The following is a 23,767-nucleotide window of genomic DNA, read 5'->3' as shown; positions in this document are numbered from 1 at the left end:
TACTTGACCCAAGTGAGAAAGCGCAAAAAAATTTTCATGTTGAAGCAATTTTTTTCTATCACCAAGATGCCGCGGAATCATCAAGTCCCCATCCACCAAGTCCCCTCCAACATGTACAACATGTACGAAGAATTCGAGGTTGAGGATTGTTTAAACCGAAGGTAAGTGTAACATTATCAAATTTAATTTCATTTTTAAATTTTTTTTATCTTATTGTTTTTTAATTATTTTTTCTTCGCCGTTTGTAGGGTTGTGCAGTTTGAAAATCGACGAAAGGTCCAATACCTGCTGAAATATGTCGGGTACGACACACCCGAATGGACGGATTTTTCAAATTGCAATAACTGCAGGTCCCTCATTAGGGAATTTCTACGTAATGAAAGGTAAGTTAATAATTAAGGTAAATTCTTTTTTTAAATTTAATTAACATATTTTATCTATTTGTTCTAGGGCTGCTACAGTGGACCAGGCCGGACCAGCCGATGTCAACGGTGAGGTAGAGCTGGAGGGCGAAGCCTTGCTATATTGCGAGGCTTTGCTGGCCAGCGAAGCTTCACCATTAGGCATCGGCGATTCGGCCGGGGAACCTGATCAGCTGTCTGATGGACAAGATTCAAACTTAGAGCAACCTGCCATCTTGCTACCGGCCATCTTGCTCCCGGCCGTCGAGCCGCCGGCCGTCGAGACCCCTGCCATCATGCCGCCGGCCGTCGAGACCCCTGCCATCATGCCACCGATGGCATCGAAACAGGCGGTAAGATTTTGTCGACATGAGAAGTACATGTACATGAGAAGATGTCGCATCAAAAATACTCCGGAATATCTGTTGGTATGGTTATTTGGTAGCCAACAGTGTGAGTCTTTCTTCAGAGGATCTCGAGCTCTTTGTCCAGTAGGCCTCAATAAACCAAATATGACTGAAGGAGAATTTTTAGATCGCGCTCGTGAGGTCGACGCCAGTCTACTTCTCCAGCAAAAAAGTTCAGACTTCATTTACCGCCGGGTTGAACAGAAGAGAAACCGATGTGGTGGATCACTCAATGCTCTTAAAGAAGTGGAGATCCCATCCGACGATGATCTCACAAATGAATTAAAAAAGTGCATGCAGACAGCGAAAAAGAAAATGAATTCTCTTGGCATTAAGTTAACTGGGGAAGATATTGAAAACTTTACCTTTAGTTCTCAATCCCATATAGCACATTTCTGCCGTCGGATGTCCGAATCATGGCCGAACATCCGTTAGATATCTATGTACTCAATGGGTAGTTCCAGGGATGTCCGTCGGCTAGTCACCTTGGAAGTGCAATGGATGTGCAAAAATTATATTTTACGGACCTCCTTCCAACAGCCAAGAAGATTTTCAATTGTTTCATTTAAGGAGCGGCCTCGAGCCAATCGGGGCGCTTTTTTGCAAATCGGGTTTCTCATTTCGGGCCATCAAGGCGTGGCTCAGGGTGGAAAATTCTTCTCCCCGAATTCAATTTGGGTTTGCAATCAATTGGATTGCAATCAATCGATTCATCAATGCAAAAAACATTATCGATTGACTGTTTCACCCGATCTATCTGATAACAACCCCGATAATAGCTCGTTCTACCCGCTTGCCCCGATTTTTACTCTAAAAACGAAAGAACGGCCTTTTTTATAATTGCTTCGGGGCAACGGGTAAACCTCAAATTTTTCCCCGCACCACCCCGGTTGAAAAAGTGGCACCTCAATTCCACACCGAATGCACTTTATCGGTGCGGGGCGGTTAACTCGATTAGAACTAATTGGGGCCGATCACTAAGTTTCATTATTAATTGTCAAAATTTCTTTGTTTTCAAAAGGGGAAAACTTAACCGTGTTAAAATTTTTCCCTTGAACGTATTTTTATTTTAAGTCCAGCATTTAATACGATAAATTGAAAAAATAAAGCAGTAATTATCTATTTGCCGAATGGTTTATTTTTAAATTTATTTAAAAAAATTAATAAAATATATGTAAGTCGTGAGTTTGTTTGCACAAGCTTTCCGTTTAGCTTACGGGAACCAAGCCATTGGAAATTAACTCACAGAAAATAAATATTATTCGGCATCTAATAATATTCAAAGCAAGTATACTTATGATAGGATTATAATTTCAAATAATAAAAAACTACTTTAAACTTAATAAATCATGCTGAAATTAAAAATTCAAAAAATATTTAGCATAAATTGTTTAATTTTAATTTATACACCTCTGGTTTAACCTAAGTTCAAAATCATCTTGACTTCTTAAAAATCCTGTATGTGATTTACAACAATTCGATTGTATTGTTCGAAAATGATATCTAAAATATCTATAGATTGGCACAGTGGAATAATATTCGATTGTGATGCGGGAGACCCGATTTCGAATCCCGGTATATCCTAATAATCTAATTTTCAAAATTAGATGTACAATACATGTCATATTTATAGCCAAATGAAAGCCCGTTCGGATATCCTTAGAATGTCCGACGGCGCTGTTGAGGGCGGTCAAAACCAAAAAAAAATACATCCATAGGACATCCAAATCGGATATCGGGCTGTCCGGAGGATATGAAAAAGATGTACTTAACATCCGACCCCGACATCTGTCGGACATCCGACGGACTGCCTTGTGTTATGTGGGAATATGGGAAAAAACTAAGGGGGAACTTAATCTCTGACTGGGAAGATGAAGACGACGATGGGGACGACGGACAAAATGAGGACCTCGACCATTCTTTTGAAGAAATTGCATCTGACCAAGACCCCTGTGATCTTGAGGTGCTTAAGTCCCTCAACAAGCTAATCTTCAGGATTTCACTAACCATTTTAAAGATCCATAAAAAAATTTATTTGCCTTTGTACAGTTAGTAGATGATGAAGGGAACATGCGCCTTTTTCAAAAAAGAACGCTTTGTTGGTTTTTAGAGGAGCAAACAAGGAAGATGAGCAGTGACCGTATTTTGCGAGTCCGTCAATTGATGTCATTTCCTGACTCTCGAAAACTGGTTGTGAAATCAGTTGAAAAAAGACCGATTGTGAGAATCGGAGATTGGTGTATTTTTAAAACTCTTCCTGGTCCTCAACGGGAATATTTATTTCTTCTAGGACGCGATCTTCAGTTCAATTCATTTGCGGATAGCAAACAAAAGTCAATTTACGAATGGCAAAGCTCAAGTGAGAAAAAAAATGATGAGATAGGAGTAAATTGCACATGGTACACATTTGAGGGACAAGTAAAAGGATCGAGGAAAATTTCTACGATTGGAAAAAAATTGGCAGTTATTGTTCATAGATTTCATCCTTGTAAAACTTATGTTTGTAGTTTACCTCCGCCCACCATCCCGTCCTGTCAAATGATTTCATATCCAGACAATGTTGTGTGTGATGTTACTCCTTTTTTATCAAAAGTGAAATAAAAAAATAATTTTGATTCGTTGATATTGTTCAAATCTTTAAAAACCACCAGAAAAACAAAGAAATAAGAGAAAATAAGGGAAAACTCGGGAAAATGGGAAAAATGTGAAAGTAGGGGAAAATGGGAAAAATAGGGAAAAATGAGAAAAACGGGAAAAATAAGAAAAATCACGGAAAAATTAGAAAAGACCGGAAATGTCGAGAAAAAAGGTTTTCTCGACTTTCTTATTTTTCCCAATTTTCGCAAATTGCACTTTCAAAAAGAGTCGGCAACCCCTCGGATTTTGTAGTATTAATTTATTTTAATTTTTCTAATATATCTTTTAAAATCAGGAACAGGCTATGGCGTTGCTGGGCCAAGGGTTTCGGCTTTTGGGGCCTGTCCTGAGGCACTTGGTGGCAAGTGAAAAGGCAGGACTACCTGGTCCTTCTTCCCCTCTAGTAGGTCCTTCATCCCCTCTACCTGGTCCTTCATCCCCTCCACCATGTCCTTCATCCCCTCTAGTATGTCCTTCATCCCCTCTACCAGGTCCTTCATCCCCTCGACCAGGTAGTTCAACGCCTCGTCCTGGCCACCATTCAGGATCACCCAAAGCCGGTCCAGCATCGCCTATCGCCGGTCCATCAAAAGGGAAAAAAATCCTGTCGGAGGAGAAAAAATTAAAATACAAAATATGCATTAAGGTAAGTTTAATTTAATAAATTTATCAAATTAGTTCTTTCCCTTAACTCTTTTCCCTTATTTGCAGTGCAAAACAAAAGGCCACATCCTGAAATATCGAAACAGCAGTGCAAGGATCCATTGGAAAACTCGAAACAGCAGTGCAAGGATCCATTGGAAATCTCGAAACAGCAGTGTAAGGATCCATTGGAAATCTCGAAACAGCCCGAAGATGCAGTTCTGTTCATTGACCTAGCCAACAATATTACGCGTCACAGCAATAAAGAACAGGTAATTAATTAACTTACTTATTAATTACAGAGATGAATTAATTACTTATTTATTAAGCAGATTCTGGAGGAAATGAAAGCTGACATCCAAAAGGATATCCATTTATTGTTGGAACAACTGGAACAAATTAATGCAAACTGTTCCACTTTGTTTGAAAAATTAAATAAATTTAATCAGCTTTTAGAGTAGAAGCCAGTAGAAGCCGTTCCATTTGCATGTTATCATGAAAAATACACATTAACCGATTCGGATGCCAATTGTTAAGATTTTTTGCTAAATACCTCTACTGCCATGACCACAAGGTGATCTTTCTGGAGCGGCGTGAAATCCGTCTTCACCACTGAAGTTGGTTGACAAAGCTGAAAATAAACATTTGTCAACACCAACGATAACCCTTTTAGTGATATAATTTGTGCACAGAATGTGAATCTCAATTGCAAGATTTCCTCTTCTTCTGCAGGTAAAAAAAACCCAAAAACAAACAGAGATGAGATTAGGCAAAAACGCACTGTATTTCACAAATGAAATGGGAAAATAATTTGATTGATTTAGATATCTTAAAACTTTGTACATGTGCAGCCACGATTACGCGTTCGTGACTATCACCAGGATGATCGTCCAACAAGACCGAATTGACGGAATCAGCCTCAATGTTGAGAATGCTACCTGAAAGAGCATGCACTTTTCCGAACATTCTCATTTCCAACGGACTGTAAGGGCCCTCAAGTTCGTGCGACCTGTAATTGCCATTGGGCTTTGGCTCTTCAATTTGTTGCATTGCTAAAGACTCGGCTTCTAAGAATCTCTGTTTGTTCAATCTGCACAAGAAAAAAACTGTTACGGTTGAGCTTGAAGAACAAAAATGAATGATGAAACATTACTCTTTTTGATTGAAGCGCTCAAAGAATGAATCTGGTGAAATTTGTTTTGGTACGTATTTGAAAAATGCATTGCACATTTTGTTTAAAACGATTACTCAAATTGACTGAATTGATCAAACAATGGAAAAGTCAATGAATTGTCATGTGTATCCAAAGTAGGGGAGAGTGGGGGCAATTGATACACTTTTTGGTTTTTTGTGTTTCTTGAAAAATAAAACTGAAAAATTTAGTATAAAAATTATATAGAATTGTAGCCTATTATCTCAGCTACTAAACGATATTTTTTTAAATGAGAAAAGATTAATTATAATAGTGGTAAATTAAAAAAACCATTAAGCAACATGCTTTTTAAAATAAATCCCAAACAGCGAATACAAGTATGAAGTATTATAGTTGTGTTAACATGATGATTTACATTTGTTTAAATGAATTACGTCAAATACTTGCAAAAAAAATGCAACCACTCGCAGACAGGGAATATAAACAAAGTGTTTCAATTGCCCTGCAATAGGGTCATCGTTACATTTAATTATTTAAAATTATTTAAGAATTCAGGGAAAAATTAAATGACATTAAATTGTAGAAAAATGAATTGCAAATCATCTGAAACTAATTTTATTACTAAAGCGTAGCGTTTTAGGGGTTAAAACAAAAAAATTGAAAACGCAAATTTAACAGACGGAGAACAAAAAACAGTTTTTTCGAGATATCTTAAAAAGTTTTGAATACAAAAACTCGTAAATTTTTCTAAACTTGTAAACCCCCTCATTCTATTAACCCTAATTTTTTCAAGAAAATTCCTTTTATACGGCGAGAGAAACAATTTTTGTTTCAATTGCCCTGTGTTTCAATTGCCCCCACTCTCCTCTACGTAGACTTCTAAAAGTGAAGAACAGCTCTGACGTCTTTGGTAAGCGGAAAAGGTACTGCTTATTGAAGCGTCAGATGACGGTTTTAAGAATGGAGCAGTGGCACCCAATCTTTATTCTTAAAACCCAGAGGTGTTCTTCACTTTTCAGGGGGATTGATTGATGATACTGCATTAAGTATCATGTACGTTAAGTGCATTCCAAAACACAAAGCGCCCCGTCTCTTTACCCGTCAATGATAACAGCGATGCATTCGTCATCTTAGCAGATCACAGACGGGATTCACCGTGATCTTCGTGAGAAAACTGACGCAGCGGTGCAGAAAGGGAAGGCTCGCAGCAGCCCCCTCAAAAAATGATATTTTTTCCCATTTATTTGTTTGTCTTTCATTATTTTCGTTGACTGCACAAGTACCGTTCGTAATTAATGCTATTACTAACACCTATTCGATACTATAGTACTATTAGAATATAATATAGAATAACCAACATTGGCTGACTCTGCCCAAAAAAGCCTGACTCTGCCCACAAAGTCAGCCGATGTATACAAAGTCAGCCGTTTTCTTGTATACATCAGGAAAATGTGGAGGCATAAAGCAGAAAGCAGAAAGACATGGAAGGGTGTAAGGGTGGAGAGAGCCAATCAGAGGGCCGTAATAGTCCCTCTGGGATGTAGCGGTAACGGTCGACCCTTCGACCTTCGAGTCCGTCTCGCGGAGACCAACCGTTGGTTGTGCCACTGCTGCATATTTTCAAGACATCTAGGGGACAAATAACCAACTCAGAAACTTTTTCATGGCAATATCAGCTGTTTCATTTCGGGTTTGGCGTCTGCTGAGAATACCTGTGTCATTGAAGTTTTGTTAAACTTACACTCCTCATGTCGTGGGGTTTTACCTGGAATTAAGCGTAGGTTTTCCATTCTATGCTTTGCAATAGGTCCTTTTTAAAGTAAAATCATACTTAGTTGAAGGTACTATGGCACTAATTTATTTCTAACAAACATTGTACAATACTTATTGAAAATTGTTTGAAGTAGAAGCATGGACTGACTTTACCAGCACGTTTTTCATCTCATTTAGTCAAATGCATAAAACTTTTATACCAATGGCACTCTTTAAAGAAAACAGCTATTCATATTCTTTTTAAACGTAAATTTCCTAGTTTTTTGCATGTATCATAAGTTAATGTTACAATTTATCATTAACAATATTTATATTTTAACTGTACCTTTAGGACTTAGAACTGTGATGGCCACAGGACCTTTTTGTGACAGAATGCAATGCCACAGATGTTTTGTTGGCAATGTAAAAAAAGATCACTAGTGCCACTCTTGTGTTGATGATTTGCTAGCTCACCCGTAAGAAGTAAAGGATAGTTCAAGATTTTGGCCTTGTCATTTTGCTCATTGTTGACTTAACTGTTTTTGTCACATGGTAAAGGCCACTGTTAAAAATGGAAAAAAACAAAAATTTCCTAGTTTCTTGCATGTACCATAAGGTAATGTTAGGATTGATCATTAACAGTATTTATATTTTAACTGTACATTTAGGACTCAGAACTGTGCCCGATGTGCTGTGATGGCCACAGGACCTTTTTGTGACAGATTGCAATGCACAGATGTTTTATTGCCAATGTAAATAAAAGATCACTAGTGCCACTCTTGTGTTGATGATTTGCTAGCTCACATGTAAGAAGTATAGGATAGTCAAGATTTTGGTCTTGTCATTTTGCTCATTTCTGACTTAACTGTTTTTGTCACATGGTAAAGGCTACTGTTAAAAATGGAAAAAAACAAAAATGTCTTAAGTTATGAAGAGTCTTTTGGGTTTTCTTTCAAAGACAAAGTCTTGCTGAATTGCAAACAGGTGTGAATTGTCACACTCAATTAAAGACGAGAGTAAATGAAAGGTTTGTGAATAAGTTATGTAAAGTTATTATATATTTTTGTCGTATTATCAAATGAAATACAAAAAAATAAGTTTAAATGTATAAAAATATTTTTATTGACCCTCCTCCATCCCACAATTCCACCACCGTTTTATATAATACAAAATACATATACATACATTCATACATACATACATACAACACATTACTAAGTTAACCCATTGGCTGCCAGGCCATGCAACCCTTAGGTTGCTAAACTACGGTTACTACGCTTCGCGTCAGATGGATCCACGAACAAGGGGGGACTTGTCCGAAGACAAGTCCGGGCTGACACGGTAATAGATTCCATTCCGGGAATGCACACCCCAGGAATCTATCATCGCACCGACAAAGAGAGTCCCTACTGGTGCATTGCCTACGGCGCCTAAAGGCACAAAGCCTTTAGGCGCGGCGACTGTTCCCCCCATGGCCATGGGGCAAAACAGCGCCCGGTCCCTACAAGCTACAAAAAAAATGGGACGCAAACGGGGTGGCAGCCAACGGGTTAACTTAAACATTACAATGCAAAATAATGGAATACCAGCATGGCGATCCACGGTGAACTCCCTACGTGAAGGGCGAAGGCGAAGCCGAAGCCGGCGACGAGTTGATGCCGTAGACAAATACGGCGACAAGGTGATGGCGTAGACAAAGACGGCCAAGACGGAGATGAAGGCGAAGACATCGACGAAGACAGTGATGATGTGAGGAAGTAGACGAAGAGAGCGATGAGGTGAAGGCGTAGACAAAAACGACAGGTAGACGAAAAAAATGTAGTTCTAAATAGATTAAATGAGGCAAAAAAAAAAGAAGTAAGCGATTTTGGGCAGAAAATGGCATTTGTCTGATAAAACGATGAAAAAGATATCTTAACTTACGCGTTTGGTCCACTGGGGGTGAAACTACCGAAATTGTCGAAACGGCAGTGTTGTACCGAAAAAAGATGAATATTTCCTATTCTATCATAGAATTTTATGTTACAACACAACAATGCTCAACAAAATGGGAACTTAAAATACTAAAAAATGGAGATGGTGTTAAAGCCTACACATGTTAGCTGGCAAAGTAACGGTGAGAAGAACAGCAGGATTAACACTGGCAATTTTCTGTTTGTACAACAAAGATTTATATGTAAAAATGAGAAATCCAGATAATCTACAAAATTAAAATACCATGGTAAGACAATGAAGATGAACCTTATTCCATGTTGGCATTCGAAAAAATAAGAAGAGATGAAGAGAAGCCTGTGTAGATAAAATTGATGCAGATGATGTGTGTAGTGAAGATAAGTAATGTTCTGAAATACCACAATGAAAAGCTGAAATGTATAGATGATGGTTTTAGCTAATCAGAGAAGCTTGGAAATCTGGATACCTGGGATGCTGAGGGCTGATGATTAGCAACACAAAGTAGATGAAGACTCTGTGGTCGACTAACGAGAGAACACATCACTAAGCTTAAAGAAAAGGTTTGAGGTCCATTAACAGTAATTGTACTTGATTGTATTCTTCATGTTAGGAACAGTGGCCTTCTTAAAGTGTCAGGATCTCTTGTGGTACATTGATAGCAGGAATGCAGGATGCTGGTTCAGCAGCTGGCATAGCTGACAAGGCGAAACACCACCACATACAAAAAGCAATCTATTTCAAGGGTTTTCTTTTCAATACATACCCAACGATAGCAATACTGAAAAGATAACAATATACCGTAAATTTTTTGATGAAAAATCCTTTGAAACACTAAACAGGGTAACGTAAAAAACACCCATTTAACTTGTCACTCGTAATCTTCATCACAGACGCACATGAACGCCATCTAGAGTTCCACCTATAACCCAAAATTATATTTTACTTTGAATGTTGAAATAAGTCCAATACTTACTTTTAAGTGCTTGAATTTTTTTTCTAATCTCTGATAGCTGAATTCCAATTTTAGGCAAAATCCTGGAATATCAACAACTACTAGTTGCAGCACGAAACGCTAAACATTTGTTGGTAAAATTGTCGTAGCTCATAGGATCAGCCTGTGCAGTGTTGAAAATAAGAAAAACACGGAATAATAGTTATCACACCCTAACGCCTGCGAAAAAAGTACTTGAAATTGTTAGAACAATACAGCTCATTTTTTACTTTTTTCAGATGTCCACGAAAATTTTCCGGAAGTAACCAGAAGTAGCCAATATCTCCGAAAATAGGGATCCCATAACAAAACGAGTATGATTTTCGTGATCCTTGTCAAATTTGGGGTTGGAATGACGTGTTATTAGCTAAAAGTCAGATTTGACCAAAACCGCGATTTTTGACGATTTTCGGGTATTTTGAGTTGACCCATGGAGTCGACGAATGAAAGGTAGTTGTAAAAACCAATAACTTAAAATAAACTTAAAATAAAAAATAATTTAACCAATAACTTACCAATAACTTACCACTCGACGAAGCTTAGTGGTAAGGTATTGGGCTGTGAACTGAAAGGTCATTGGTTCAATACTCGTGTATTACATTAAATAGATATTTTTTCTCAAATTTTCGTTTTTTGCGTATTATTGGAACATTTTTTAAATCGCTTAATATTTCTTAAACTTACATTAACCTCACTAATATTTGTATGGTTAGATTCCCTGAACCCATATAGCACATTTCTGCCGTCGGATGTCCGAATCATGGCCGAATATCCGTTAGATATCTATGTACAGTACTCAATGGGTAGTTCCAGGGATGTCCGTCGGCTAGTCACCTTGGAAGTGCAATGGATGTGCGAAAATTATATTCTACGGACCCTCCTTCCAACAGCCAAAAAGAATTTCAATTGTTTCATTTAAGGATCGGCCTCGAGCCAATCGGGGCGCTTTTTTGCAAATCGGGTTTCTCATTTCGGGCCAAGGGGGCGTGGCTTAGGGTGGAAAATTCTTCTCCCCGAATTCAATTGGGGTTTGCAATCAATTGGATTGCAATCAATCGATTCATCAATGCAAAAAACATTATCGATTGTCCCGATCTATCCGATAACAACCCCGATAATAGCTCGTTCTACCCGCTTGCCCCGATTTTTACTCTGAAACCGAAAGAACGGCATTTTTTTTTATTGCTTCGGGGCAACGGGTTAACCTCAAATTTTTCCCCGCACCGCCCCGGTTGAAAAAGTGGCACCTCATTTCAACCCCGAATGCACTTTATCGGTGCGGGGCGGTTAACTCGATTAGAACTAATTGGGGCCGATCACTAAGTTTCATTATTAATTGTCAAAATTTCTTGAGAGGGGGAAAACTTAACCGTGTTCAAATTTTTCCCTTGAACGTATTTTTATTTGAAGTCCAGCATTTAAAATGAAAAATTTTAAAAATAAAGGAGTAATGATCTATTTGCCGGATGGTTTATTTTAAAATTTATTACAAAAAATGAATAAAATATATGAAAGTCGTGAGTTTGTTTGCACAAGCTTTCCGTTTAGCTTACGGGAACCAAGCCATTGAAAATTAACTCACAGAAAATAAATATTATTCGGCATCTAATAATATTAAAAGCAAGTATACTTATGATAGGATTATAATTTCAAATAATAAAAAACTACTTTAAACTTAATAAATCATGCTGAAGTTTAAAATTCAAAAAATATTTAGCATAAATTGTTTAATTTCAATTTATATACCTCTGGTTTAACCTAAGTTCGACATCATCTTGACTTCTTAAAAATCCTGTATGTGATTTGTTATCGAAAAAGCTCAAGTGTTTTACAACAATTCGATTGTATTGTTCGAAAATGATACATAATATATCTGTAGATTGGCACAGTGGAATAAGATTCGACTGTGATGCGGGAGAACCGAGTTCGAATCCTGGTATAGCCTAATGTTTTTTCATGAATAGATGTCCAATACATGTAATATTTATAGCCAAATGAAAGCCCGTTCGGATATCCTTAGAATGTCTGACGGCGCTGTTTAGGGCGGTCAAAACCAAAAAAAAATACATCCGTAGGACATCCAAATCGGATATCGGGCTGTCCGGAGGATATCAAAAAGATGTACTCAACATCCGACCCCGACATCTGTCGGACATCCGACGGACTGCCCTGTGTTATGTGGGAAGTTTCCTTTACAAGACAGTTCAATTTTTATTCCATTTTGAATGGAAAATGATCATCCAATTCGCGATTGCATTCTCATTTTTTTTACATAAGCTCCCGTGTTGCTAATTCCGGACAGTACATTGCAGCAGAAGGCACAAAATCACAAGCTTTTTATTTTAGCTTTAAAACTACTGTGATAGGTTAGTGGTAAGGTGATGAGCTTCAAACTGAAAGATCCGTGGTTCAATACTCGTGGAGATTCGATGAATGAAAGCTGTTATTTTTCCAGGAAACTTTTTGAAAGGTACTTGTTTACAATGTACCGTAGCAGACGTAAAGTGATTGACTGTGACTAGTGACTGTAGTGTCAAACTGTTTTCGTTTTTTATGTCATGAGTAGTGTAGTTTGTGATGTCGGTAATGAGTTATTTGACACTATTAGTCTTTTTAAGTTATCTGATTATGCTAAAGGACTTATTCATAAGGAAAAAGAAATTTACTTAGAAAAACGTCTGCTTCTTGTTCTACAGTTGTAATACGGGGAGGGGGGGGGGGGTGTTGTGGAAAGGTAAACAAGTATCTTTCAAAAAGTTTCCTGGAAAAATAACAGCTTTTTTGGAGATAAAATTTTTTGTATTATATCAGCACAGAGGTATAGTACACGATTCCAAAAGATTTTGTAATAAAACTAACTACAACTTAATTAAATATATTATTTTTCATTTCCCTCCTATAGGGCCCGAGAGGACAAATACCGCAGGTCGGAATTCAGCCTTGGCAACTCAGCATCCGATCTTGGTCTATAAGTGTTGAACCAACGATCCCATAGTTGACAGTAATGTACTTTACCGCTGAGCTATTATGGTATTAATTTCTCGAAATAAATAGCATATCATTTTGTGTCGTCTGCTGTAGTCTGCTGTCCGGAATTAGCAACACGGTGGCTTAGGTGAAAAAGGAGAAACGCAATCACTCATTTTATAAATATACCAAGACTTTAAACATTACGATTTCCACAGTTTAACAGAGGCCATCCTAACGAATGTAGTGATATCAATAATGGTCGATGAAATGTCAATTTAGGAGGCATTTTTATGATTTTTAATATCGGACATTAAGCCAAACTTGCCGTAGTTTCAACGCAATTTTCTTGAAATTTTCACCGCTTGAAAATTTTTAAATTTATATCTATTAATTTTTAAACTATTGGCTACTTATTGAGATAAATTAATTGTTGTATTAATTAAATAGAATTCTGTGTTTTGGAAGAGTGCCGATCTAGTGTAATTTGGGTTTGGGCAGACGACATTTCATTTTGACAGATCATTGTTATGATTACTTTAATCATTAATATCTCGTTTTTTTCTCATTGCATCCCCTTTAATGTCTTAAGCAATTCGATTAAGAATAAGAAATTGAATCGAATGAATCAATTAGTTTTTAAAAATATTACTGTCCGAAATTAGCAAAAATGTCCGGTGAATTAGAAAATTTGTCCGGAATTAGCAGATCGGCCATACACACATTTCCCATAAGGAAGCCTCTTAGCCAAAACGGTGTCCGAATTCGCGTTTTTACCCTAAACGTTCCCAATAGACTTTGACTTAAACATGAAATTGATAAAAATTAAGATTCATACCTAGCATTACGAGCTTGCCCAAGTGAACGTCTATTGGGAGACGTGAGACGACATAGCCAAGGTAACTCAAGTCAACATCCAATGCGGAGACAACGTCGTTCGCTGTAACGAAAAGGGCTCCCATTTCTTTCATCGTCAGAATAGTTCGGGCAATGTTACTCAGCTCCGGAGGGTCGATGACGTCCCTCAGCAGGTCATTTTCAACGCGTAATCTACTACCCATCGGACAAGAACGGAGCAAGTTGAATATACAATGTATCCACCTTCGTCGGCACAATCTATAGCGGCAAGGATAAGTTCTTTTTGAAGATGAGAGCAGCGGTTGATGTCTTTGCTGTCTTTAGATGTTTTTGCAGAAGGATCTTTAGAAATGACACTATATGTATGTTCCACTACATGGAGCGTCCAGCAATACACGATTGTATCCCCTACTCATCTACAACACAATCTCTAAAGTAAGATATGAAATATGCCGAAAATGTTAAGTAGCAAACCTTGGGCAGAACTTTTCCGTCGTAGGTCATCACGACAGCGTTTGTAACTCCAAGACGGTGGAGGTTACCAACGACAGCCTTGGCTCGGTCAGGATTCGCATCGTTTGCAAAGAGCATACCCTTGATTTTTTCAAAGTCCATCAAGCTACCCAATGAAAGTGAAACCAAATTGTACCTAAGAGAAAAATGATAATTATTTTTCAATTAAAACAAGAATAGGATTAGGTTAGGGGTGGAGAACCAATAGGCTCAATCCATTTAGGGGTGGAGAACCAAGAGGTTCAATCCATTTAGGGGTGGAGAACCAGGAGGTTCGATCCATTTAGGGGTGGAGAACCAAGAGGTTCGATCCATTTAGGGGTGGAGAACCAAGAGGTTCGATCCATTTAGGGGTGGAGAACCAAGAGGTTCAATCCATTTAGGGGTGGAGAACCGAGGCTCAATCCAGTTTGTCGTGGAGAAACACGTGAAAGTTTGTGAAGATCACAAACTGTAACGACGCCGTCAGCCATGACACCAAGACAAACTGCGTAAGAGCAGTAAAACATCCTGCGTTGCGCGTTCTCCACAAATGTGCAAAATAAAAATAATTATCGATTATCTATAAATTAAAATTATATTATTATAGATTATAATTAATTAAAAATCTATATCGATTATAGAAATCTAAATTATAAATATAAATAATTTGTTAAATAAGAAAAATTATTAAATACAATCTATTTATTATGAAAAACCAAAAACCATCCCGTTTAGTGTAGTGACCTATCCCTAGATGGCCTACCCCGATTTGTTGACCTTCAGCTGCACGTTTGTGTGTTTTACTTGTTTTCAAACTGAATATTGCAGTGCAAGTTCCCAAGTTGTGCAAAATGGAGCCACAAAAAAGTGATCCTTCAAAAATGGATTTAACTAGGTAAGTTACGAAAAACAATTTAATTTATTTATCTATTATTATGTAGTATATTTAGTAAATTTTGATTATTTAATTTTTAATCATTGTTCATGTTTATTCATTTGTTCATTCATTATTCATGTTTTATTCTTTGTTATTTTTCATTATTTCTACAATTACAGCAATGTAGTTGGAAAAAATAAAAATAGGGAAGGAGCCAAGAAGGCAAAGAAAAACAAAAACAAAGGAGGACTAAATACAAATTGAAAAATTCAACTCAATTTGTTAATGTCCGTTCCACAGAAGACAAAATGGACAAAATGGAAGACCCAATCGGCGACGGTAATATTATTTTTTTGTTTCATTTAACAAAAATTAAAATTTAACATTCAAATTAGGCGATCCCTTGTCAATGCCATCCACGTCTGCAGAAGATAATTTTCATGAAGCAGACGTGGTGGCAGATGAATCTTTCATCGAAGATATTCAGATTCAGCCGCCAATAGAGAAAAGAGTCACGGCAAGAATGATGACTAGTCAACCGCCCAAAAAGAAAAAAAAATCTTTCTAAGTAAGGTTTTAAGAAATTGTTAATTATCTTGCCGACCTACTGTCGGAGCAGACCACGTCTGCACTAACGGCCTACGGCCGCTACTACTACTACGTAGTAGTAGTAGCCGACCTACGGTCGGAGGAGACTACGTCTGCACTAACGGCCTACGGCCGCTACTAGTACTACGTAGTAGTAGTAGCCGACCTAAAAAAGGTGCGTATCGTGGCCGCTAGATGGCGTTCGTGGTTGGTGATAATTTTCTGCGAAAAAAAATGAATGGCCCTAGCCGAGGTGCTGAAATTTTAGGGCGTAATTTGGCGTTCCGTAGAGGGCCGTAATAGTCCCTCTGGGATGTAGCGGTGACGGTCGACCCTTCGAGAATCGAGACCGTCTCGCAAGTTGGTTGTGCCACTGCTGCATATTTACAAGACATCTAGGGGAGAAATAACCAACTCAGAAACTTTTTCATGGCAATATCAGCTGTTTCATTTCGGGTTTGGCGTCTGCTGAGAATACCTGTGTCACTGAAGTTTTGTTAAACTTAGACTCCTGATGTCGTGTGGTTTTACCTGGAATTAAGCGTAGGTTTTCCATTCTATGCTTCGCAATAGGTCCACTTTAAAGTAAAATTATACTTAGTTGAAGGTACTATGGCACTAATTTATTTCTAACAAACATTGTACAATACTTATTGAAAATTGTTTGAAGTAGAAGCATGGACTGACTTTACCAGCACGTTTTTCATCTCATTTAGTCAAATGCATAAAACTTTTATACCAATGGCACTCTTTAAAGAAAACAGTTATTCATATTCTTTTTAAACGTAAATTTCCTAGTTTTTTGCATTTATCATAAGTTAATGTTACAATTTATCATTAACAATATTTATATTTTAACTGTACCTTTAGGACTTAGAACTGTGCCCTATGTGCTGTGATGGCCACAGGACCTTTTTGTGACAGAATGCAATGCCACAGATGTTTTTGTTGGCAATGTAAAACAAGATCACTAGTGCCACTCTTGTGTTGATGATTTGCTAGCTCACCTGTAAGAAGTAAAGGATAGTTCAAGATTTTGGCCTTGTCATTTTGCTCATTGTTGACTTAACTGTTTTTGTCACATGGTAAAGGCCACTGTTAAAAATGGGAAAAAACAAAAATTTCCTAGTTTCTTGCATGTACCATAAGGTAATGTTAGGATTGATCATTAACAGTATTTATATTTTAACTGTACATTTAGGACTCAGAACTGTGCCCGATGTGCTGTGATGGCCACAGGACCTTTTTGTGACAGAATGCAATGCACATATGTTTTATTGCCAATGTAAATAAAAGATCACTAGTGCCACTCTTGTGTTGATGATTTGCTAGCTCACATGTAAGAAGTAAAGGATAGACAAGATTTTGGTCTTGTCATTTTGCTCATTTCTGACTTAACTGTTTTTGTCACATGGTAAAGGCTACTGTTAAAAATGGAAAAAAACAAAAATGTCTTAAGTTATGAAGAGTCTTTTGGGTTTTCTTTCGAAGACAAAGTCTTGCTGAATTGCAAACAGGTGTGAATTGTCACACTCAATTAAAGACGAGACTAAATGAAAGGTTTGTGAATAAGTTATGTAAAGTTATTATATATTTTTGTCGTATTATTAAATGAAATACAAAAAAATTAGTTTAAATGTATAAAAATATTTTTATTGACCCTCCTCCATCCCACAATTCCACCACTGTTTTATATAATACAAAATACATATACATACATTCATACATTCATACATACATACATACAACACATTACTAAGTTAACCCGTTGGCTGCCAGGCCATGCAACCCTTAGGTTGCTAAACTACGGTTACTACGCTTCGCGTCAGATGGATCCACGAACAAAAAAAGGCGAAACACCACCACATACAAAAAGCAATCTATTTCAAGGGTTTTCTTTTCAATACATACCCAACGATAGCAATACTGAAAAGATAACAATATACCGTAAATTTTTTGATGAAAAATCCTTTGAAACACTAAACAGGGTAACGTAAAAAACACCCATTTAACTTGTCACTCGTAATCTTCATCACAGACGCACATGAACGCCATCTAGAGTTCCACCTATAACCCAAAATTATATTTTACTTTGAATGTTGAAATAAGTCCAATACTTACTTTTAAGTGCTTGAATTTTTTTTCTAATCTCTGATAGCTGAATTCCAATTTTAGGCATAAAATCCTGGAATATCAACAACTACTAGTTGCAGCACGAAACGCTAAACATTTGTTGGTAAAATTGTCGTAGCTCATAGGATCAGCCTGTGCAGTGTTGAAAACAAGAAAAACACGGAATAATAGTTATCACACCCTAACGCCTGCGAAAAAAGTACTTGAAATTGTTAGAACAATACAGCTCATTTTTTACTTTTTTCAGATGTCCACGAAAATTTTCCGGAAGTAACCAGAAGTAGCCAATATCTCCGAAAATAGGGATCCCATAACAAAACGAGTATGATTTTCGTGATCCTTGTCAAATTTGGGGTTGGAATGACGTGTTATTAGCTAAAAGTCAGATTTGACCAAAACCGCGATTTTTGACGATTTTCGGGTATTTTGAGTTGACCCATGGAGTCGACCCCAAATTTGACGAGGATCATGAAAAATGTGAATTTTTTTTTCTGGCAGACCAACAAATAAGGAGTTATTCGGCATTTTAAAACCGGAAGTAAAACCGGAAATTGAAATTTCGGAAATCTAAAAAATGAGCTTTGTTCTCCTTTAAATGGTTAACAAGATTTTGATAGTTGTAAAAGAAAATCATTGTCAATAAAAGCTATGCGGTGTTTTAAAAGTTCTAAAAGTACAATTTCCGTTTTGACATTTAAATAGACTTGAATCGAAAAATCATACATTTAACACGATTAAACCCGTTACTTACATGTTATTTAATAAAAACTTGCAACCGAAATATTATAGTATTTCTCAAAACAATGTTTCGGGTCTACTAGTATCTGCTGGCTGGACGCAACTAGACTGCAAGGTTCTTTCTCGTTCGTCTGCTCTCGAACTGCCACGCATGCGTAAATGAAAATGCCACGAGGAATTAATTTTATACTTTCATAACCCTCCACTTATCTATTGGCATTCTTTATGGTTTAACCAACAAGTACAGTCAGACACGTTCTGACATCATTCTAACGGCAACTCGAGAAACCTCCAAGTTCGTCCGCAAGAAGCCTCTGCTATTCTATCCACTTTCAAACAATTAAGTGTAACGTATATAATAGTTAAGTATCGTGAAAAAGAGGTGTCCTTCAGGTTGGCATGAAAAATTGACCGAAAAAATGTAAAATAGACAAAACGTGCAAGACTTTGAAATAACACCTTCATCCGGAAAAATACTAACATCCTATACCAGGCGAATCCAGGAAACAAGCCGCCTTTGGTGAAATCAGACAATTGGCGTTCCCCATTGCTCCGGTTCTCTAGGTTTTCAAAGTTAAGTACATACAAAAGCAAAATATCTAAATATTTGCTCTCATCCAGTGCGATTTTGTTTATTTGTTATAAGTCATGCTTAACTGCTGAAACCATGTAGAGTGGGCTAAATAATAATTCAAAGTACCCAAGCATTTGACACTGTGATTGTGATAAATGTTTTAAAAACTTAACACCACGAATTTTTCTCTATCGTTTTTAGAACACCAAATTCGATTGAACTTCGTGTAAAGTTGCAGCTGATTTTTGAAACTGGGACCGCTCGTCTTCAGTTAAAGTTTGCTGGATAATGTCGGTGATACCGCTTTCACCGAGAACACATGGCACGGAAAGGAAAACAGGATGCTGAACCCCATGGATCCCCTGTAAAAAAACATTCAACAAATAAGTAAACATTCTTAACTCTCTATTCTCTATACCTCAACTGATGTAGAGACTGCATGCACGTTCCGCGTGTTCTTCAGTATGGCTGTTGTGAGAGTCGCAACACTTGAAGCCATTGCCCAAGAAGTGTGTCCCTTCAAACGGATAATTTCATAGGCGCTGTAAGAAGTAAACGTTCGTTAAACATTATTAGCCTGGAAAAAGGTTCAGATTCAAGCCAAACCTCTGAACGACTTGTTTATGAATGTCATTCCAGTTTTCAGTATCTGACTCCATGCCAGCATCAGGATTGAGATCCCTCAAGCGAACGCCGGCAACATCGACACCGGACCACACAGGAACTGAAACCATAGCAAGACGAAAACAAGAGTGGGTGTGACAGACGTCTACTGGCCGTCTTTCATTATAATCTTACCACTCGTGTCACCGTGTTCCCCAATAATCCAGCCGTGGATCGAATTTGGAGCAACTTTAAATCGCTCAGAGAGCAGAAAGCGGAATCGAGCAGAATCCACGTTTGTCCCAGATCCAATGACACGTTCTTTTGGTAGTCCACTCAACTTCCAGGCCACATAGGTCAATAGATCAACGGGATCAGAAACGATGAGAAGAATGGTATCGGGGCTGTGCTCCACCAGTTTTGGAATAATGTCTTTTAAAATTTCTGTGTTGCGTTGCACCAAATCCAAGCGGGATTCACCCTCACGTAATTCAGCACCAGCCGTCACGATACACAATTTAGAATTAGCTGACAGAGCATAGTCTAAATACGAAAATTTAGAAAGAAATGAAAGATGGTTTGTGTTAATACGAAGATGTTTTTGAAACATCTTTTTACCTGAACCAGAGCAGATTTTGACATTATGGACAAAAGCCAAACCATGCTGCAAATCCATCAATTCTCCTTTGAGTCTGTCCTCCATCACATCAACCAATGCCAGTTCAGATGTGATGCTCTAGAAAATATTTGACTTAAATAGGCCAAAGAGGTAACGTAAAAATCGAAAAACTATTCGCACCTGGTTGACAAAGCAAAAGGCGATAGACATGCCAACCTTGAATTAGTTCCAAAAAAAGACAAAAGTTCAACAAATGATACAGTATAATATACTATATCTAGGGCTTAAAATGTAATGTTTCAAACCTGGCCGGCACCGACGATCGTTACTTTCCTTCCGGAAGAAGACTTCTCTGGTGCTGTTGTCTGCGTGTGAAACTTTAGCTTTGCTGACGCCATCTTCTGATTTCCGTGTAGTATATGCAGAAACAAACCGGCACTAGTTAAAACCGTAGGAGTGAAACGTCTGCTATGGCTGAGCACCCAATGTAGACTGATGCAACGACTTCCTTCGTTTAGCGCACTTTTTTTTCTTTCTCTCTTTGTTTTTCCATGTCCCAGTGGTGTAGGTAACAAAGAATAGCCCCTCCTACGGGATTACAAGCGCGCGCAACCTGTTTGAATGTCAAACTAAAGTCACTCAAGGCACGTCTTCCCTGATCTCATTGATCGGCTACACTTCATCTTCTATTCCCTGTCGCAGCGGAAGTTTACCTTTGTGTTCGAAACGCACTAAAGACGTTCTGTCCCAAGTTTAATGTTGGCAATACTAAGCACCCCACGGCATCACGAAAAGAATGGCGCATTTTCGTAACCACAGACAAATAAAAAACGATTTCCATGAGAATACAAAAAAAACGTTTACAAAGTTCGAGACAATAGTTTGGCCAGATAACGGTAGCACCTTGCGTCAGCGGAAAATGCGATTATTCATCATGAATTGGTTAGCGATAACAATGTCGAGATTTCTAACGCTTGAAATTTGGTGTTATTTACAGAAAGATTCCATTTAGATTGAACAAAACTTGTTGAATATTGTTGGTAGAGACAGCTACCTGTCGGCTCATGATAGCACAACAGATGTAGAGGGGACTCGGCTATTAATGTATGCAGTCTTTTCAATGATGCACAAAGACTGACAGTTACTTCTTGCAATGATGCTCTAATTTGTACGAAAACTAAAATTTTATTCGGAATCAGCACTTAGTTTTGTTTATAGCAAGCTATGTTTCAATGAATTCCAAGTCAAAATTTAAAGCCCAACATTTTGTAGATAAAGTCAGGCTTGTTTCATTTTCTTTTTCTTTTCTAAAATCTAAAAATATCAAACTTGGCACGATTTGGAATTAAAATTAAACGAGGATCACGAACATTGATTTCGTTTTACGTGAGTCCTATAGTTTTTGAGTTATTCGAATTCAAGTTCGATTTCAAAGTGAGTGATGCCTTAAAAAACATGAAGGATGATTGTCACTAGATGGCTCTGACACCGATCAAGACCACAGAACTTTTCTAATTTAAGTTAAGTATGCATTTTTAATTTGGTGTAATAAGCACAATCCCTGCAATGTGATGGCCATTTACAGTTCAGCGTATGCAATATTTTCAGAATATCAAATTCGATTGAATTTTGTTCAAGGTTGCAGCTGACTTTTGAAGTTGATCAAGTTCATCTTCTGTTAACGTTTGCCGGATGATATCGATTATGCCGTTTTCACCAAGAACGCAAGGGACGGAAAGGAAAACAGGATGTTCAATCCCGTATGTTCCCTTAAGAGAATAATAATACACTCGTAAATGTCTACGACTAAAGAAATGTGTGAAATGCGATATACTTGAACGAATGTCGAAACTGCAAACACGTTTCGGGTGTTCTTCAGAATGGCTACTGCCAGAATGGAAACGCTCAAGCCGATGGCCCAGGAAGTGTATCCCTTCAAGCGAATTATTTCGTATGCGCTACATCAAAGTAAAACATTACATTAGTACCATACTGATGACATTGCTTGCTTCAATCCGATTTTATAGCAAACGTTTCACTTTAGACATAAGAGAACCTCTGAACGACTTGTCTGTGAATATCATTCCAGTTCTCCATGTCTGCAGACGTGCCTGCCGCCGGGTAGAGGTCCCGCAAACGAACGCCAGCAACGTTGACACCAGACCACACAGGAACTAAAAAAAAGAGGCAATAAAAAATAAATATAATAAATAGCGACATACGAACGTATTATTACAAACCGCTCGAGTCGCCGTGTTCACCAATAATCCAACCGTGGATCGAAATTGGGGCAAGGTTGAATCGTTCGGACAGGAGGAAGCGGAAACGTGAAGAATCCACATTTGTCCCCGATCCAATGACGCGTTCTTTTGGTAAACCGCTCAGTTTCCAGGCCACGTACGTCAGCAGATCCACGGGATTAGAAACAACGAGTAGGATAGTATCGGGACTATGGTGAACCAGTTTAGGGATGACGCTTTTGAATATGTCCGCATTGCGCTGAACTAAGTCCAAACGAGACTCCCCCTCGCGTTGGCGAGCTCCAGCAGTCAAAATGCATAATTTCGATCCTGCTGATAGGGCATAATCTAAACTTAAGTAAGTTAATATTATTTAATTTTTTTCCAAGAATTAAGTATATCCTGTTCCGTTACCTGTGCCAGCAGTAATTCTGATGTTATTGAGAAAGGCTAAACCATGTTGCAAATCCATCATTTCTCCCTTCAGCTTGTCCTCGGTCACTCCCAGCAACGTTAATTCAGAGGCAATGTTCTATTCATTGCGGAGAGACGGTAATTGTGATTATTATAACACACAGCCGTGAAATAAAAAAATGATAGAAATTACCTGTGTAATGATACTGAATGCGACCACCATACCCACCTGACCGGCACCGACAATGGTCACCTTACATTATGAGGACGATAAATTTGGATTGTCATTGGTTTCAAGCTAAACTACGTATATTCTACTTACCCCGATTGACTAACCTTACTTCCGGAATGACACACAGGCTTTTGAATTTCTTTTCTAAGTTTCGTTTCCGTAGACGCCATTTTTCCTATCCTGTTTTGCTGTGCTGACTAGTTGCAAACTGCACGTTTGGAGCGGTACACTAACAACGTTGTGCTCCGAATCAAGACTGTATATGACGCACACACATTCTCTTTGTCTTCTGCAACCCTTTCGTGTGTATTCTTTGTCGAATATATTGGCAGCAACACCGGAATTGGGAGAGAAAAAAAAAAAAAAAGGGAAGGAAAGAACGCGCGTGCAACCTATGCCAAAGTCAAAATAAAGTCACTCGGGACACGTCTACCCAGAAATCTGAAAAAAAAAACGGACCGCTGCTAATTGACTCTTCTTCGTACGGCCTTCA

The 23,767-nt window shown here is 37.9% G+C and overlaps 3 protein-coding genes and 4 long non-coding RNA genes across 14 annotated transcripts; 3 read left to right on the top strand and 4 right to left on the bottom strand.

The window, feature by feature from the left end:
• Positions 1-475: 475 nt before the first annotated feature.
• On the top strand, positions 476-4,376 carry LOC116925011 (basic proline-rich protein-like). Its single transcript, XM_045175752.1, has 3 exons — positions 476-754; positions 3,741-4,091; positions 4,157-4,376. The coding sequence occupies exons 1-3, from the start codon at positions 698-700 to the stop codon at positions 4,322-4,324; spliced, it is 576 nt and encodes a 191-aa protein (XP_045031687.1). The 5' UTR covers positions 476-697; the 3' UTR covers positions 4,325-4,376.
• Positions 4,377-6,808: 2,432 nt separating this feature from the next.
• Positions 6,809-7,768, top strand: LOC116925007. Of its 2 annotated transcripts, none has more exons than XR_004395283.2 (3): positions 6,809-7,081; positions 7,145-7,259; positions 7,345-7,768. It is a non-coding gene; the product is annotated as an uncharacterized LOC116925007 (long non-coding RNA). The 2 variants fall into 2 exon arrangements; XR_004395282.2 differs by having other exon boundaries at positions 6,820-7,081; positions 7,148-7,259.
• Positions 7,769-8,145: 377 nt separating this feature from the next.
• LOC116925008 lies at positions 8,146-10,409 on the bottom strand. 2 transcript variants are annotated; one of them, XR_006648581.1, is made up of 8 exons: positions 9,919-10,409; positions 9,744-9,864; positions 9,534-9,677; positions 9,412-9,469; positions 9,210-9,334; positions 9,086-9,143; positions 8,916-8,996; positions 8,146-8,816 (listed from the first exon to the last, which is right to left on the bottom strand). It is a non-coding gene; the product is annotated as an uncharacterized LOC116925008 (long non-coding RNA). The 2 variants fall into 2 exon arrangements; XR_004395284.2 differs by having other exon boundaries at positions 9,210-9,281; positions 9,344-9,469; positions 9,919-10,405.
• A 2,539-nt stretch (positions 10,410-12,948) lies between these two features.
• Positions 12,949-14,747, bottom strand: LOC123473987. Its single transcript, XR_006648580.1, has 3 exons — positions 14,236-14,747; positions 13,742-14,177; positions 12,949-13,681 (listed from the first exon to the last, which is right to left on the bottom strand). It is a non-coding gene; the product is annotated as an uncharacterized LOC123473987 (long non-coding RNA).
• A 1,019-nt stretch (positions 14,748-15,766) lies between these two features.
• LOC123473986 lies at positions 15,767-17,030 on the top strand. Of its 4 annotated transcripts, none has more exons than XR_006648579.1 (3): positions 15,992-16,328; positions 16,392-16,506; positions 16,592-17,030. It is a non-coding gene; the product is annotated as an uncharacterized LOC123473986 (long non-coding RNA). The 4 variants fall into 4 exon arrangements; XR_006648577.1 differs by having other exon boundaries at positions 15,997-16,328; positions 16,395-16,506; XR_006648576.1 differs by lacking the exon at positions 16,392-16,506 and having other exon boundaries at positions 15,767-16,328.
• Positions 17,031-19,208: 2,178 nt separating this feature from the next.
• On the bottom strand, positions 19,209-20,991 carry LOC116925001 (L-lactate dehydrogenase). 2 transcript variants are annotated; one of them, XM_045175748.1, is made up of 7 exons: positions 20,694-20,991; positions 20,569-20,604; positions 20,388-20,505; positions 19,965-20,312; positions 19,773-19,890; positions 19,591-19,708; positions 19,209-19,528 (listed from the first exon to the last, which is right to left on the bottom strand). In XM_045175748.1, exons 1-7 carry the CDS (start codon positions 20,784-20,786, stop codon positions 19,364-19,366), a joined length of 996 nt encoding a protein of 331 aa, XP_045031683.1. In that variant the 5' UTR covers positions 20,787-20,991; the 3' UTR covers positions 19,209-19,363. The 2 variants fall into 2 exon arrangements, with proteins under 2 accessions (XP_045031683.1, XP_032787518.1); XM_032931627.2 differs by having other exon boundaries at positions 19,585-19,708; positions 20,694-20,943.
• A 925-nt stretch (positions 20,992-21,916) lies between these two features.
• On the bottom strand, positions 21,917-23,677 carry LOC116925002 (L-lactate dehydrogenase). 2 transcript variants are annotated; one of them, XM_045175749.1, is made up of 7 exons: positions 23,365-23,677; positions 23,236-23,295; positions 23,043-23,160; positions 22,629-22,976; positions 22,445-22,562; positions 22,223-22,346; positions 21,917-22,157 (listed from the first exon to the last, which is right to left on the bottom strand). In XM_045175749.1, exons 2-7 carry the CDS (start codon positions 23,263-23,265, stop codon positions 21,993-21,995), a joined length of 903 nt encoding a protein of 300 aa, XP_045031684.1. In that variant the 5' UTR covers positions 23,266-23,295; positions 23,365-23,677; the 3' UTR covers positions 21,917-21,992. The 2 variants fall into 2 exon arrangements, with proteins under 2 accessions (XP_045031684.1, XP_032787519.2); XM_032931628.2 differs by having other exon boundaries at positions 23,379-23,677.
• Positions 23,678-23,767: the final 90 nt, after the last annotated feature.

The sequence above is a fragment of the Daphnia magna genome, linkage group LG6 (genome assembly GCF_020631705.1).
Source record: "Daphnia magna isolate NIES linkage group LG6, ASM2063170v1.1, whole genome shotgun sequence".
Classification (NCBI taxonomy): Eukaryota; Metazoa; Arthropoda; class Branchiopoda; order Diplostraca; family Daphniidae; genus Daphnia; species Daphnia magna.
Note: the sequence above shows the minus strand (reverse complement) of the source record. Positions and strands in the feature narration are given on the sequence as shown.